This window comes from Amphiprion ocellaris, chromosome 19, assembly GCF_022539595.1.
Source record: "Amphiprion ocellaris isolate individual 3 ecotype Okinawa chromosome 19, ASM2253959v1, whole genome shotgun sequence".
In the NCBI taxonomy this organism is placed as follows: domain Eukaryota; kingdom Metazoa; phylum Chordata; class Actinopteri; family Pomacentridae; genus Amphiprion; species Amphiprion ocellaris.
Genome location: NC_072784.1, coordinates 31,576,417 through 31,594,415, shown reverse-complemented (window position 1 = coordinate 31,594,415; position 17,999 = coordinate 31,576,417). Strand labels below are relative to the sequence as shown.

General features: G+C 39.8%; 1 protein-coding gene across 6 annotated transcripts in view; it reads left to right on the top strand.

Annotated features, from left to right (window-relative positions):
* Positions 1–17,999, top strand: part of cacna1ia (calcium voltage-gated channel subunit alpha1 Ia) — a 212,404-nt gene that overhangs the window by 178,131 nt on the left and 16,274 nt on the right. For all 6 annotated transcript variants that reach the window (XM_055005057.1, XM_035947012.2, XM_023267713.3 and 3 more), the window contains 4 exons: positions 1,497–1,567; positions 10,085–10,163; positions 12,760–12,881; positions 16,576–17,043. In XM_055005057.1, the coding sequence (XP_054861032.1) occupies positions 1,497–1,567; positions 10,085–10,163; positions 12,760–12,881; positions 16,576–17,043 (740 nt within the window). The remainder of the gene's footprint in view (positions 1–1,496; positions 1,568–10,084; positions 10,164–12,759; positions 12,882–16,575; positions 17,044–17,999) is intronic.

Sequence of the window (17,999 nt, the reverse complement as noted above, 5' to 3'; positions counted from 1 at the left end):
TGAGATCCAGCAATGTCCAGACAACCAAATATAAAGATCATGTTTTCACAAGATACAGGGATGAAGTCGGGGTTATAGGTTGCTGTTATTCATTATGTATTTCTTTAATGATTTGTTTTCTTTCTTTATTTATACTAATTATTAGTTGGGTCTTTTCTTCCTGTGGTGTTTTGCTGTTGTTCGGTCCTTTTGTATAAATGTAAATGGACATATTGGTGTATATTTATTATACATACTGTTCACTATTGTTATTATTGTTTATTGGTAGTGTTTTGAAGAAGCGAGAAGAACAGATTTACAGTCATTTGTGTCAGGAGAAGGGATGGGATTAGATAAGCTTAGGCTTCTTCCCACTCCTTTTTGAGCAAGTTATTCATTGTCTTTTGTTGTTGCTTTCTCTTTTTTTTATGTTAAAATGTTCAAAATAAACTGAAAAAATGCTTTTCTTTCAAAAATGAGGACATTTCTAAGTGATCTCAAACTTTTGAATGGTAGAGTACATGAATTAAAGTTGTTCTAAATGAGCTAAAGTTGATATTATTAGTTAAAGTTGCTCCATATTAGTTAAAGTATCTCTAAATGAGTTAAAGTTGACCTGCACTGCCATTTAAAAGTTTGGGGTCACCCAGACAATTTAATGTTTTCCATGAAAAAGTTCAGGATAGTAGACTGTAGATTCTTGGTAAAGTTCAGGGCTGCAAAACACTCGAAAGAGAACTTCACCAAGAATCTACAGTCTACATATGTAATGGTAAATGGTCTGTATTTACATAGCGCTTTACATTATACATCACATTCACACATACATTCACACACTGATGGCGGAAGCTGCCATGCAAGGCGCTAACCACGACCCATCAGGAGCAGTTAGGGGTTCGGTGTCTTACTCAGGGACACCTGGACATGAGCTCTCCAGGCGAGGATCGAACCGGCAACCCTCCAGTTACAAGACGGCCACTACCCACTGAGCCATGCCAACCCATATGTACACTACCGTTCAAAAGTTTGGGGTCATCCAGACAATTCCATGTTTTCCATGAAAACTCCCACTTATATCCATGTGCTAACATAACTGCACAAGGGTTTTCTAATCATCAATGAGCCTTTCAACACCATTAGCTAACACAATGTAGCATTAGAACACAGGAGTGATGGTTGCTGGAAATGTTCCTCTGTACCTCTATGGAGATATTCCATTAAAAATCAGCTGTTTCCAGCTACAATAGTCATTTACCACATTAACAATGTCTACACTGGATTTATCATTCAATTAATGTTATCTTCAGTTAAAAAAAACTGCTTTTCTTTCACAAATAAGGACATTTTTAAGTGACCCTAGGCTTCTGAACAGTAGTCTATGTGTGTTTGCAGCACAAAGCAAAACTCCTCGTGACCTTTCCACAGTTTAATGTTCTCCGTTTAGAGTGTAATTGAACCTGAGGGATCCTCCTCTAAGTTTCCCTGCTTACAGTCTCCCTCCCTTTTCGTCCACACAGTGCTGAAGCTGCTGAAGATGGCAACCGGGATGAGAGCCCTGCTGGATACGGTAGTCCAAGCCCTGCCTCAGGTACAGCACACACGCTTCCTGTGTCCTCCTCACACACTGCACACTCCCCCGGAGCAAGCTGGCCGGTTTCAGACAACGTTCAGGGTGGCACGAGCCCCTGTTTTCTCTCTCTGCCGGCCTGTAGGCATCTCTAATGGATGACTCATTCTCACAGCCAGGAACACACATATGCACGTATAGACACACAGGCTTTGTCTTGTTTCAGCAGCCGGACTCCCACTGAGACCACAGCCAGCTAGAAACACTACTTACATCAGTGTGTGCTTCATTTAGTGGCCAACTGTCCACAGAGTCCCACAGTTTCTAGGCCATCCCGTTTAAAGTGTGCTGAAATTTCTACTTACTGTTGGGAAGTTTGCTTTGTAGTGTAGTCGTGTGAATTAGAAATGAAATGCATCATATTTATTTTTGAAGGCCTTTTTGTTGTGGAATTTGATGGATGTGGAGAGAGGATGAGGAGGCAGACACACACACAGAGAGACACTCAGAGACTCAGATAGGTTGAGAATAAGGTTTACTGATATCAGGAGAAGTGACACCGACACAGCAGCAGTTCATGCTAGCAATGCTGGCACCACTTCTGAGGATTCTCTCTGTTCTCTGGGTTTATATTGTAGTTGGGAGAAGGTCAGATTTAGATTACAGACCAACATGGAGACAACTAGTCTGTTTAGTCACGTCGGAATAGAGAATATCTGACCTCAACCAGAGCAGCTGATAGAACAGGGATCACTTATTTCAGTGAATATTCAATCAGTGACGTTAATTTCACTTTGATTTGGCCAAAAACTAAAGCGATATCCTGCATTATGGGACAGTGTCAAACCTAAATGCACTTTAACACAATGTCATGTTTAAATATGTGAAGCTTGAAGTTTAACAGTTTTAATGTGTAGCTGGAAGTTCAGCGAGGTCCAGAGAAGATGAGGAGGCAGAATCAGAAAAGACTCTGGAGACTCAGATGACTTAGGCTGTGAATTAGGTTCACTGATATCAGGAGAAGTGACACCAACGGAGCAGCAGTACATGCCGGCATCAGTTCTGAGGATTCTCTTCGACCTTCGGGTGTACATTGGGTTGAGAGGAATGCCATGTTTAGATTACAGTCTAACATGGGGACAACTTATCTGCTCAGGTACGTCAGACTAAACAGTATCTAATCTTGACCAGGTCAGGGAGTCCTGGCATGTCTTCTTCTTAAAGCAATTGTCTTTCTGAGGGCCATCTTAGATTGAATGAAGGCCTGAATGTGCTCACAGCCTTAGTTTGGGACAAGTCAACAGGAACAGGGTTCAGAGGTGAAAACCTGTAGGATAATTTGACTCGTAGGATCAACGGGATGATTTAAGGTGACCGTAGTTGACAGACCACACAAACCTATATGATATCCTGAGATGTCTTCAGCTAACAGCTGCAAGGAAATACCTCAATAAGGGGAAAGAGAGTCATTTTCCCTTCACAATCATGTCCCGTTTATGCTCCCTTGAAAGTCGAGCTGCATACTGGAAAACTTGAAAAACAGTTTGGTAAATATTGCATAATTTACTAAGATGCCATCTGTGGCCAAAACACGGCACCATGTTCCTTAACATCTCTCATTTAGGCCACAAAAAGCTTCTCAACTTTATTTATGATCATACAGGAATAATGCTGTTTGCAAACATTTAATAAAGTGGACAGTATGTAGGACTCTGCTGGACCACAAGTCTCCTGGAGCTGCAGAATATTCCACTGGGTCTTGCTTTTAAAACCATCTCTGGTAACAGTTTTAATTAGTATCTGGTCCTCCTGGGGTGATCAGTTTTCCCATCTGTAATTTCTCTCTCTGACACCAGCAAAGACTTCTGGAATAGGGTTTTTTTTGTTTGTTTTTTTTTTTTGCTTTTGATGGAATTAAGATCTGGTTTTGCACACAGAGCTTTGTGGTGCTGATTTGAATTGTCGTATTGCTTTGTATAGTTGCAACAATTAGGATTAGATAAGATAAAACTTTACTAATCCTCAAACAAAAAGATGTAACATAAGAGATGCAGTGCCTAAAGAAGCAGAAAGACTGTGTTTTTTGTCCACGCCATCCTCTCTGTAGCCAAAATATCTCCACATCTGCATGTCTTTTTGTGTTTCTCACTCCTCATTTTGCTCTGCATGTCAATAAATTCTGTCTGTTGCAAAGATGAGATGTTTGCATCAAGCAGTGAGGAACATTGGGTTTAAGTTGATCCCAACATCAACACTAAAATGATGCAGCCACAGTTATCATCAGTGTCTTTGTGTTTATGAAAACCTTTGGCTAAAACTCTGATCGCTGGATGCTAATGTCTTCATTGGAGCGGTAGTTGACATTCTTATTACTTGGAATTGGAAAATATAAAGACTTGAAGACATTTTTTGTACTTTAACACTTAGAAACCTCAATAACGTAAAATCTCATTGGTTTCTTCTACATGCATCGCATATCGTGGCTTCACTAGATATAAAAGCACAGCTAAGCTAATGCCTGTTAACCTTGCGAGGCAGCTGGATTTAAAAGATCACCTGAGAATTCTTCCTGCATGCTTCAGTCTCTGCCCGATCCAGAGCTGGTCCTGAGAGGAACCACGGCAGCTCCAGGCAGATTTTAGGTGTGAGATAGATGGAGATAAACAGATGGTTCATCCGTTCATCGGCCAAGTAGTTTCTGAAAGTGTGTGCCCTCTTTAAAACTGTTTCCAAGGACAACTTCTGGTATAGTTCTGTCTACCAAAGCCACTTTAAACATCTGCTGCTTGAACATCTCATTTATGCAAGAAAGGAAATGTGTCCAGGCACAAAAACAAGAATAGAGATGTAGAGATACCCACATAGAGCAGCTCTGATCCGCTGACCATCAGCAGTGAGGTGAAACAAACACAGGAAACAGGGATGGTGGTGGACGGAGGGCAGGCTGAGGTGAGAGAGAACAGATCCCTTGTCTTTCTCCTCTATTGATCCCCCTCTCATTAACACAGAGCCCTTTGCTCCATCCCAGGGGCAAACAGGGGAGGTAATTAAAACCAGGGCTAATTAAACAGATCCAGGCAGGTCTCTCCCACTTTATGGGTGTTGTGTGGAGGTACTGAAAGCATTACACCTGGAGAGAGGTTTAACCTCAGGTGATATTACACTATTGCACATCTCACTGTGAAAATGAAATGGAAACCTGCCAACTTTATTTCACTGCGTCACAGAGGATACTGAGGACAGGATTGGTATTTGAACAAAGACTTCAGGACGGAGCTGAACAAAAGAGCAAAGGCAAATACTTGATTTTATTCTGAGAGGGGAGTCAAACTCATCTTAGTTCAGGTCCACATTCAGCCTAATCTGATCTCCAGAGATCCGGACCAGTAAAATCCCAGTATAATAACCTATAAATAACCACAGCTCCAGATGTTTCCTTTATTTTAGTGCAAAAAAGTACATTCTGGAAATATTCGCATGTAAGGAATTATCTTTTCACAAAACATTATTAACATACTGAAATTTGGGAAGAGAAGTAAATTCAGTTTCAACAGCTTTATGCCTCAGTTCATCATTTCTACATTACAACTTCCAGATCACAGAGTGTCTATAAAGGAACACACCATTTAGTCACAACTATCTAGAACTGAACGATATAGTATTTTACTTTTTAAAAAAACTAAAAACAACAAAAACAAGACCAAATATTGCAAAAAATGAGACAAAACGACAAAAGTGAGAAACAAAATTGCAAAAAAATGAGACAAACGACATGAAACAAAACAAAAAAGAGAAAAAAATTAGACAAAAAAGTTACAAAGCGGCAAAAAAATGGACAAATGATAAAAAATTACAAAAAAAACAAAAACCATACACAAAACAGCAAGTAAAGCAAAACACAAAATGACAAAAGACAAAAAAAATTTGACATAAAAGTTACAAAGCGACAAAAAACTAACAACAAAAACTAGACAGAAAAATGAGAAACAATGACAAAAACAACAAAAATTAGACAAAAAAATGACAAAAGCGAGAAATAAAATGACAAAAAAATAGACAGCACAAGCAAGACAAAAGACCAAAAACAAGACAAGATATTTCAAAATGAGATAACACGAAACAAAACAAAAAACTGACAAAAAAATTTGACAGAAAGTTACAAAGCAACGAAAAAATTGACGCAAATGATAGAAAAAATGGAAAAAAGGAACAAAACAACAAAAACAGACAAAAAAAACCAAGCAAGAAAAAAGAAAACAAAATGACAAAAATGAAAAACAAAACGACAAAAACAAGACAAATGACAAAAGTCAGACAAAAAAAGGCAAAAAACAACAAAAGCAAAATGACCAAAGAACAATGAACAGTCTAATATTTTACTTTATGATCCAAACAACTTGTCATGGTCTAGAAATTATTGTAAATTTATAGTTTTACTAATTTCCAATCTGCAGTTAATGTCTTCTCTGGAATTTTTACACTTTGAGGGCCGGATTGGACCTTCTGGAGGGCCAGTTTTGGCCCTCAGGCCGCATGTTGGACACCACTGCTGCATCAAAATACTCTTACACATGAGGAATTTGACGTGGTGAATAAAGTTACGGTACTCAGCAGCAACTACAAGACAGTAAAATAATAAATATAAAAATCTAAATCTGAGAAATTCTAAATAAAAATGCTGTTTGTAAAAAGAAACGTGTAAAAGTTCTGTGTAAAAAAAGTAAATTGGGAACAAAGTACTGTGTAAAAAAAAAAAGACATACATTTCCTAAATCAGGGAAGTAAATTAAAATACAGTTTAAATGACAACACTGCACCTGAGGTTGAACTATTGTCCATGTATCGGACGTTGCACTGGCAGTGAAACAGATGTCTTTAGTGATTTTCTGATTTATTGTTCATGAGGGAAGAAGCTGCTGGATGTTCTGTAAGAGGGCGAGGAACATGGAGAATGTGACTGTTGCATGCTGGGACAGGTGTCTGGCAGAGTTTGTGAGATAAACATAATTTCACAACTTCCTGAGGAGTCGTTTATCCAGTTAAAAGTTCACTTCAGGACACGAGGCTGTGATGAGGGAGTCACACACTTACATTAAACGGATGAGTAAGCGTTATAGCTCGTTGGCATACACAGAAATGCATTTTTATTGCTTGTTTTTGCAAAGGCACAATGAAATAAAGTCATTTACCCACAAGCTTCCTCCGTCCAAATGATGCAAAATGGCTGCAACGTGTCGCTCACCAGCGCTAACAGCCAATATCACATCTACAGTAAAGTCGAGCCGCTTGTTTTATGTCTGTTCTGGGAACAGCAACGAAACCTCCAGAGTTTGATTTCACTCACATAGGAAGCTTTCTGTTTCCTTTAGGGAGAAATCAGAGCTTTGTCTTGTGAAACGGAGTAATTTGTCTTTAGCTTTAGCATGGTGTCGCTCATATTCTCAAGTTCTACAAAAAAAAAAAATCATTAAAAAAACTACTGGCTCTTGTGAATTTTTGCAAAACTCGGTTAAAAAACCGTGAAGTTCAGGCTTATGTTGTAGTTATCAGAATAAACATCTGCATAGAAAACACTATTAAACCCGAACAATAGCAGGAATGCTAAAGCTAATTTTTCCTAAAAGTGCATTCATGCTTATCCTGGAACTACTATGGTGCAGTTAAATCCGTATCGCTAGATGAGGGGTGTTCAACATGCGGCCCGCGGGCCAAAAGCAGTCCTCCTGAGGTTCCAATCCGACCCTCAAAGTGTAAAAATTCCAGAGAAGACATTAACTGCAGATTATAAATTAGTAAAACTATAAATTTAAAATAATTTCTAGACCATGACAAGTTGTTTCAATCATAAAGTAAAATACTAGATTGTTCATTGTTGTTTTGTCATTTTGTTACTCATTTTTCTAATATTTTGTCTTTTTTTTGGTTGTTTTTATTTGTCTGTTTTTTGTCGGACTTTTGTCGTTTGTCTCATGTTTTTGTTGTTTTGTGGGGTTTTTTCTCTATCGTTTGTGACTTGCCCATTTTTTTCCTAGTCATTTTTTGTCATATTTTGTTTCTCGCTTTTGTCATTTTGTGTCTTATTTTTGTAATATTTTCTTATTTCTTATTTTTTTGTCTTTTTTTGTCTTTTTTGTCATTTTGTGTTTCCTTTTTGTCTCGCTTGTGTTTTTTGTCTTATTTTTGTCATGTGTTTTGCTTTTTGCATTGTTTTGTGTATCATCTTTGTCGTTTTGTGGGTTTTTTGTCTCACTTGTGAGAGTACTTTTTTATTGTTTTGTTTCTTGCTTTTGTAATTCTTTGTCTAATTTTGTCGTTTGTCCATTTTTTTGCCGCTTTGTAACTTTTTTGTTAATTTTGTCTCTTTTTTGTTTTTTGTGTTGTCTCATTTTTTGTCATTTTGCGTCTCGTTTTTGTAATATTTTATCTTGTTTTTTCTCTCTTTTTTGTCATTTTTATCAAAAAGTAAAATACTACATCATTCAGTTCCAGATAGCTGTGACTAAATGTTGTGTTCCTTTGTAGACACTCTGTGATCTGGAAGTTGTAATGTGGAAATGATAAACTGAGGCAAGATGTTGTTGAATTTATTTTTCTTAAAAATTTCAAGTTGTTGATAATGTTTTGGAAAAAAAAAAATCCTTCAATATGAACATTTTCAGAATGTACTTTTTTGCACTAAAACAAAGGAAACATTTGGAGCTGTGGTTATGTATAGGTTATTATTCTGTGATTTTACTGGTCCAGATCACTGGAGATCAAACTGGGATGAATGTGGAACCTGAACTAAGATGAGTTTGACACCCCTGGTTTAGACTGTATCAAATTAAATAACACACCTCCATTATATTAAATGCATGCAGGTATTTGGTCCTTCTTTCATTGCATCTTACAGGTCTTACATGCTAGACGTAAAAGACTAACCAGACAAATCACATCAACATTGTCAAGTCTTTTGGCATCATTAAACAAAAATAATGAGATATTATTGCTGTGCTTTGCCAATTTTTGCAAATTAATAATCACTGAAGAGAGTTTTGAGTGAGGGAGAAAGCTGCAGAATATTTAAAGTGTGATTATGAAAGAAATGGCTTTAATAAATAGGATTTAAATGTCCTTGTGCAACACGTCAATGCAGTTTTATTTAATATCACTGAATTACAGTCACACAGAGGTTTTCCTCTGAACCAGATATTATTAACACTCAAAAACCTGCTCCAAGCAACCTCCAAACCCTCTGCCACCAGCATCCCAGCATCACTTCACTTCTAAACTTCATCTGCATCCTTCTTTTTATGTGTAATTTCTTTGGAACAAGTTCTGCCGTATTGTTGATGTGCTGTTCTTAGACGGAAGTAAAAATTCTCAAGTGCTTTTTCCTTAAAAAAACAGATGGACTCCTTGGACTTGAACAAATGGATTATAGGTGTAACAAGCAGCAACTTGTGGTCAGAGCATGTTTTTATACTCGGTGGAGTGGCGCTGCGAGCAGACAGTGAATAGGAAAATGGGTTTTGTGGGCCTGTAATAGGATTAGAAGTTGCCCTGAGTGTTTGCTGTGCAACATCATCATCACCATTAAGCTGTGGTGTTCTGAGCCAAGTCCCCAAACCCCCAAAAAATCACAAAAGCATCAGGGGTTCAGTTGTTTCACGTTCTCAGAGGAGATTGTTCCAGAATGAGAGCAGTGTGACGAGTTGGAGTCGTGTGATGGTTTTCATTTATACCAGCGACTCGTATTGTGTTAGGTGCAGATTTCTTCCTCACAGAGTTTAATTAAAAATAACGGTTTTCTTCCAAAGAAAGAAAGAAGTTTGAATCCTGAAAATAATGGAATGATCGTGACCTGTTTAACAGTCATCACTGTATCAAAAGCATCTTTTTTTACATAAAATGTTTGCTTTAATTTCCTCATTTACTGTATATTTTTATTTGACACTTTATGGTGCATTTTTTACTTTAGTACATTTTTAGTCACAGTATATTTTACACTTTATTGTGCATTTTAGTGTATTTTTCTAGTTACTTATTTATTTGTATTGTATTTCTATTCTATTCTTTAAAAAGGCTGACTTGTGTAGTAATTTTACTGCACTTGAATTATTTTAAGCAAATTGAGGAATTGCCTCTGTGGTTCATTTATTGCAGCTCCGATTAGCAAATACTTTTAGATTTGTATTTATTTTATTTTTATTTTTTTGGAGGACATACTGACCCAGAGATATAAAGTTGCTGTTCACCAAGAAGAACATATATCTTGTTCATTAAATACTGACTGGTCAGAGCATAAAATGTCATCCATGCACTGCTTTTCAACACTGAATTATGGTCAAAATAATAAGGATTTTTGAAAAATAAAATTACAAAAAAAGACTTGTTCGTGTCAAAGTGAAAACAGATTTCTACAAAGTAATTTTAAATAGTAAAAAAATGAAAGGTTGACCATGACTCACTCATTCAGGGAAGTTTTTGTTGCCACAGGAATTGAGATGTCTAAAAGTTGCACACTAGTGCATGTGTTTGTGTGTTTGTGTGTTGCAGGTGGGTAACCTGGGCCTGCTCTTCATGCTACTGTTTTTCATCTACGCCGCCTTAGGAGTAGAGCTTTTTGGAGAACTTGGTAAGTTCACGTGATGTCGAGCTATAATGCTGCAAACGATTATATCATAAAACCTTTTTAGACAAATGAATTCATTATATTTGGTCATTTACAAGCGAGAGTCTTCTGAAGACTCCAGAAATGTAAAATGTGATTTTATCAAGGCTTACTGACACTGATATCAACAATAATAGCATCTTATTGACTGATGCTCAGTGACGGACTCAAAGGTCTGGATATTTAATCATAGACAGCTGTCCTGCAACACTTTATGAGCTACTCTTTGTTTGCAATACTGATCTTGTGGGTTTTTTATTCTTTCCTTGCATGAAACAAGATAAACATTTTTTCTTTGCATAGCACCGTCAAACAAAAATCGAGTAAAGTGAAAGATTAAAAGCAACCAAGCATTGTAAAAAAAACTAATTGAAAATGTGATTTCCCATTTGTTTTAATTGCTCTTTTTTAATATGTACAGTGGTGGAAAAAAGTTTTTGGACTCTTAGTGCAATTTCTTTTAGTACAGTCACAGCCAACATGCTAAACAAATCCTAAAAAGTCATTCAAAATATAAAATTGATTGGTCACATAAAAACACACAAGAAATTTTGGTTATTGGGTCATTTTGGTTCCAGGGATCCACTAATGATCGTTGTGCTTTTTATTAAAATACACAGTTTTTGTTGCCGTGCTTCGTGTCTATGTAAAGCCAGCACTTTTGAAAGTTCTTCAGAGACAAAAATGGTTAAAACAAGGAACCTAACGCAGGAAACATGTCTGAAGATCCAGATTCTCAGCCAGGAAGTGCAGATGCAGTTCTTCAGCAGTTGGATTCACTCTGTAGAAATACAGACCAACCAACAGCTTGGAAGACAAACCAAGATCTGGGCGTCCAACGGTTTCTTCAGCAAGAAATGACCGCATCCTGATCCACATGTGCAGGAAAACCACTGAATCACATCACAGGAGCTTCAGCAGCAGTGGTCAAACCAAACTGGTGTCCAGTGTTCCACCCGCACTGTATGTGGTGGACTTTTAGATCATGGCTGAAGATCCTACAAGGCTGTCAAGAAGCCCCTGACCAATGAGAGACAGAGGACAGCCCGGCGTCGTTGGACCCAAGAACACAAGAACTGGACAGCCAGGAACTGGAAGAAGATTCTGTGGTCAGATGAGTTCAGTTTGCAGCTTTATCTTCCTCCTGCTAATGTGAGGGTACGCAGAAGGCCAGGAGAAGCATTATCTCCAGCATGGACAGCACCTACTGTCAAGCATGGTGGAGGCAGTATCATGGTTTGGTGATGCATGAATGCTGCAGGTGTTGGTCATCTCACATTGAACTCTGCCAAGTATTGTGCCATTCTCTAAATCCACATGCTCCCTTCTGCTCGTGCTCAGTTCCATCGAGGTCAAACTGGACATTTCTACCAGATAATCATCCTTGAACTCATCCAGGACCAGTAGAACTTGGCTGCAGGAGCTCAGTATCCAGGTCTTAGAGGGACCAGCTCAGTCCCAAGACATAATTGGAAATCTGTGGTGGATTATCAAAAGGTCTGTTTCAAAGTGTAAATCAAAGAATTTAGAAGAATTAAAAGCAGTAATTCAAGAAGAATGGGACCAGATGATCCCTCAACAGTGTGAAAGGCTGGTGGAGAACATCCAGCCAGGATTAGAGCTCTACTGCTGCTAATGGCAGGACTACTAAATATTAATCTGATGATGTGATGGTTTATTTATTTAATGTTCAGCTTTGAACACATTCTCTGTTATTTGTTGACTTTGATACTGACAGTGTTGAGAACTGACATACTGAAACTGTCAAGAATTTAGTTTTGTTAGTTTTTCTTGTAAGCAATAAACCAAAAAAAATTATCATTTGTATGTGTGTGTGTCTGTCTAATGCAGCTACACCTCTTCCACAAATATTTCATGATAATATTTGAGATTTTAAAATTTGAAGTGTGTCCAAAAACTTTTTTCCACCACTGCTTGTCAGTAGGTAAATGAATTGTGGTTGCTCTCATGATGAACTCAGCTTGGGTACATAAAAGCATCAGGACTCGTATTAACTCTGTTGTGAAAATAAAAAACATCCTTATTTTCTCCTCATCTTTTATTGCGAGTTCTTTCTCCTGCAGTCCGACAGCCATTAGGGAATCAGCCCACTCTCCAGTATTCTGGTGCATAAGTACTGTCCCTAAAATATCCTCACTGAAGTCGACTCGTCTTCCAAACTGTCACATTCCTCTTGTGTGCTGCAGCTGCATCTGCTGGCAGCGCTGCCTGTGATTGGAGCTTGGCAGGAGAAAAGGATTAGCCGTGAATGAGTTGCATTCTTGAGGCCATTCTAAAGATTATCTCGGGATATAAGCTCAAAAACAAATAGGGTGTTTGTTCACGTTGCTATTGATTTGTTAACAGACTGTGTCTACACTGGGCTGGCTTGTTTAGCAGCTTAGTAGCAGGAATGGTGAATGCTTGCTCTAGTTTTTTGGTTTTTTGGAGAAACATCATGTAAAGTGTGGATTGTTAAAATTGGCAAATCTCCTCTTGTTTTGTTTCCTCTTCCTGTTTCCTTTTCCTCCTGTCACCATCTTCTCGCTGTTGCCCCCAGTTTGTAATGAAGACTACCCATGTGAGGGTATGAGTCGTCACGCAACCTTTGAGAACTTTGGCATGGCCTTCCTTACCTTGTTCCAAGTCTCCACGGGCGACAACTGGAACGGCATCATGAAGGTATGAACCCATATTCATTTCTCATCTGAGTTACTTATAAGGCTTCAAACTGTTGGTCTTCTACAGGCTACCTCAAAAAGTTCTGAAACAAGAAACGTACCTCCCATATTGGGGAATAACTGCAGAGTATAAAGCCTGACTTCACCGTCCACAAAAACGCAAATGTTTGTCATCATTTCTTTGCAAGGAGAAGAACGCTTTGAGCTGCTGTTGCTCCAGAGCGATGCATCCATCCACAGAGCACAAACAGCACAAGTCTGTCTCCTAGAGGTTTCTTTGGTTGTATGTGGACAGTGATATGAGACTTCATAATATATAGATATACCTGAAAATGGGAGTTACATCCCTTGTTGCTGGGTGAGGCAGAGATGCATACCACTGATTCGTATTATATTCAGTACAAATTTCTTCCTTGGCAGTGATTCATTAAAAATCATGGTTTTCTTTCTCATCATTGTATCTTTTATCAAAAGCATATTTTTTTTACATAAAAAAGTTTACTTTAATTTCCTCATTCACTGTATATTTTTATTACAGTTGACACTTTATGGTACATTTTTTAATCACGGTATATTTTAAACTTTATTGTGCATCTTAGTGCACAAGTCTGTCTTCTAGAAGTTTCTTTGGTTGTGTCAAACATTTGAGTTTTTGTGGACAGTGATATAAGACTTTATAGTATACAGTTATACCTGAAAATGGGAGTTAAATCCCTTGTTGTCAGGAGAGGCAGACAACTTTTTGAAGTACTCTTGTAAAACATAGTTCACATTGACTCAGCCTGAAGTTTATTTTACAGAACATGGGGTAAAAGACAAACATCATATAAGTTTATGCTGTAAAGAAACAGAGAAAAGTTCACATTTGAGGCCCAGGTTCAGTGGTTTCTTTCTTCTGTGTTTGGACTGAGTTGCAAAGGAGTTTAAGCATCTTGAGATCACAAGTAAAGAGAAGATGAAGCGGGAGATGGACAGACGGCATCAGCAGTAATGAGACGGTTGTCTGAACTGAAGAGGCAAAGCTCTCCATCAATGTACGCTCCATTCCTCAAAAATGAGTTTCCTCTGCATGCCGGCTGGGCTCACACTTAGAGAGAGAACAAGGAACTGGGACGTCCAGAGGGAGCTGGGAGTAGAGTCGCTGCTCCAGCTGAGGCTGAGCTGATCAAGATGCCTCCTGGCCCTCTTCCTTTGGAGGCTTTCCAGGCTTGTCCAATTAGGAGGAGACCCTGGAGAACCCCTAGAACTTGCTGGAGGGATCACATACATCATCAGGCCCGGGAACATGTTCGGATCTCTGAGGAGGAACCTAAAGTGTTACTCCGGAGAGGGACATCTGGATTCCATGGATAGTCCGCTGCCACATCAACCCGACCTCGGATAAGCTGAAAAAATGGATTGAAAATGGATAGAAGGCAAACTTCTCTCATCCATTCAGTCTTCCTCTTACTGATGCACAGGAAATGTGCTTCAGCACCGCCTTCAAAAATTTCCTGGTTGAATGGAGTGACGGTGCCTCATTTCACACAAGATAAAAAATCACCAGCAACTATTGCACACCCAGGCTGCAGAGGGAATAGAGATTATGTTGGAGCATGTTGGTTGTGGACCATTAAACACACTGGATACCAGCAGAGTGGACGGTAGCGGGCCACGAAGCCGGCCTACGGGCCACAGAGGCTACCTCCAAGAGTCAATCTCTATCTACTCACTACCTGAGCTGTGAGGGAGGTGGACCTGCTTTGGTTTAGTGAGATTCAGGTGAGGGAGAGAAGTAATTAGGCATGGAGTGACAACCGGAAAGAGAGGAAATAATGAGGGAAAAAGGAAGCACCAGTAAGAGGGAAGATGAGAGGAAGGGAAAGGGGTTAAAAAAACTGACCAGTTATTATGCTGTCTCTTCTCCAGAGGGAAAATTACAGCATTAATGAAAAACAGGGAGGGAGAGCGGCACGAGAGAGAGGGAAAAAGAGTGTTGTTAAAAATGGAGATTTGAATGAGGAAGGAAGAGAAATATGCAAAGCTATAAGCTGGAGCGAGGAGGGGGCGGAGGCAGCGAGGGGACTGGTTTTGTGAAGGAGCACAGTGTATAAATGTCAAGCCAAATTAGACAGAAAAGACCGGCTTCAGCTCAGAGGGCTGAAGTTGTTATGTGTGGTCACATCCTGGGTGAGATATGTGTACTTCCTCCAGAAAACACTTGTCACTTTGGTTCTGCTCTGCCTGAACTCCACTGTGCGCATGTTAACCAGAGTGGAAAACCACAAGAGTAATTTCCAGAAGAGAGAAAAAAAAATAAAAAGCGTCTCCTGTTGTTTAAAAGAGAAACAAAATGATGTCGTGTGAGATGAGATGTATCTGACTCATCCATTATTTATACACCGCTTAATCCTCATTAGGGTGGAGTCTATCCCAGCTTACTGAGGGTGAAGGTTCACCTGGACAAGTAACGGTCTATCACAGGGCTACCCCTGGAGACTTAGAGACTGTAGACAATTTAGAATCACCATTTAACCTCAGCATGTTTTTTGACTGTGGGAGGAAGCTGGAGAACCTGGAGAACCCAGCAGGGAGAACATGGAGACTCCATGCAGAAAGATCCCAGGTCAGGACATGAACCAGGGATCTTCTAGCTGTGAGGCGACGTTGCTAACCACCGATCTACTGTGCAGCCCAATATGTATCCCATCATAACTAAAATTGTTCATTTTTAGGTGAACAGAAGCTTTGATAAAGTTGTGCAACAAAAAGTTCACTGTGTTACTTCTCGCCTCTCATTCCACTTTTTTTTTTATTACTCCACCAAGGAACATGGCGGAGTTGTGTGACGACCGGCGTACATTTGTCTGTCTGTCTGTCTGTTACTGCATCTGTTAAAACTGATGAATGGATTTGGATGAAATTTTCAGGGAAGGTCAGAAATGACACAAGGACCAAGTGATTAGATTTTGGCAGTGATGCAGCTTATAGTCCGGATCCATGGATTTGTTAAAGATTTCTGTATCATTGCCAGATAGCAGCACGGCGTCACTGTAACCATGACAACAAGTGAACACTATGTCAGCTGCCTGCTGATGATCACATGATTGTGATTCTACTACAAATCCACCACTGAGGACTTATCAGGACTTATCTGTCAGAAATGATCCAAGGAACAACTGATTAAATTGTGGGGGTGTTTCTGAATCCCATCAATTCCCGCCGCCCGCTACATATTTAGGTCACATGATTCAGTATCTGTACATAACGTACACATGCAGAACATACGCCTGAACTCAGCACAAGGTAATTTTGTTTGAGGGTACATCTATATTAAATGGACACATTCTATGCTGTGATTTCTGATCATCAACAACTAATAAACAAATGCTGCATTTCTGACAATGCTGTATGGGGGAATGAGCAGCCTTGGAGGAGGACTGCGCTCTCTGAGTGCTTTTCTAGTTGATCATGTGTCGGAAGAAAAACATTATTGTTTTGACTCAGACAGATTTTTAGTGGTTTCATAGCAGCTGTCAACAACACTGGGGTATTCCCACTGCGCTCTCTGAGGGCTTTTCTTGTTGTATTTGTATTTGTTGCATGGTTCCTCTACTTGTGTCCTCTCCATGCATCTTCAAAAAGCTGTTCTGTCTCTTCAGTTGTTTCCTTTCACCTGAACCTTCTCCAACCTTGTCCCTGCCCTCCTACCCCAGGACACATTGCGGGAATGCCCACCAGACCTGAACCAGAACACTGATGTGGACTATGCCTGCAATCCGAGCCTTCAGTTTATCTCGCCCATGTACTTTGTCTCCTTCGTGCTCACCGCCCAGTTTGTGCTCATCAACGTGGTGGTGGCCGTGCTGATGAAGCACCTGGACGACTCCAACAAGGAGGCCCAAGAGGAGGCGGAGATGGATGCAGAAATTGAGCTGGAGCTGGCCCAGGGCACCCTCTGTTGCATGGGCGCCCCCGGTTGTGGGGGTGGGGGGGTGGATAAAGGACTGGTCGTCGCCGGGTCAGGACCTGAAAGCGCCGCTGGGGGGAAGGAGAGAGGAGGAGGCGGTGCCCGAGGAGAGAGTGGAGATGGATCGAGGAGGATGCGACACGGCGTCACCTCAGTGCATCAAGGACCGTACGGATCCAGAGAGTCCAGCCGGAGCATGTACTCACCAGCACAAGTGAGTCCCAGTGTCTGAGAACAAGAGAGTGCAGAAGTTTGTTGGGTGAAAGTGTGAAAGTTTGGAGCTTTTGTGTCGGTGCATCTTTGTGTCTGCAAGTAGGGATGTCTCAACCTGCAGGATCAGGCTGCTCACGGCCTGTTTTATTAATATTATGGCTCATAATAAAAAATTCCAGCTCCATTGTCTCGGCTGTAATGCTTTGTTGTGCTACTTTAAAGCTAGATGCAGCACAGCACCACAGAGTGAGAGGTCAGTCAGCAGGAAAATACAGAAATTCAAGCTGTTGTAGGCCAAAAAGTAAACAGATAAATGCCTGTAGCTGCAGTGTTTGGCTGCATGAAGACTCTGAAGTGATCTGCTGGTTGGAATATGCACTTGTGCTCCAATATTTTTATGTCTCCAATGGGATTTTATAAAAAGCTGCATAAATATCACCTTCCCTGCAGTGTCCACTCCTCAAACACCTCAATCCTTCATGTTAGGAAGCTGCAGAAAACATCCTGCAGGCAAAATAGTTGTTTGGTGACGCCACTGTCAAAGTACTGTACATGATTTGCTGTTTTAATCATTTTAACATCAGTCTGTTTGAGCTAAGAAATAAGCATGTAAGTAAACATGAACATTGGATTGGACACAGTAACAGCGTATATTGGAGAGTAAAAGAGGGGATTGGTATCGAGGGCAAAAAAACTAAAGATAATGGAGACATCTCTACTTGTAATTATTCTCCCTGTCTCTGCGGCTGCCTGTCAGTTTGCTTCTCTTTACACACCGTCAATGCATTAGTTCATGCAGAGAAAATTACATATTCGATGCACAAGCTGGAGGAACACAAAGGAGGTAAACAATATGTGGGTAATTTCTGTGCAGTGATTGAATGGTGCTGATGTCAGAGACAGTCAGAGAATCATTGCCTCGCTTTTTCTTTTATTGTGAAATTTACTGACAGCCGT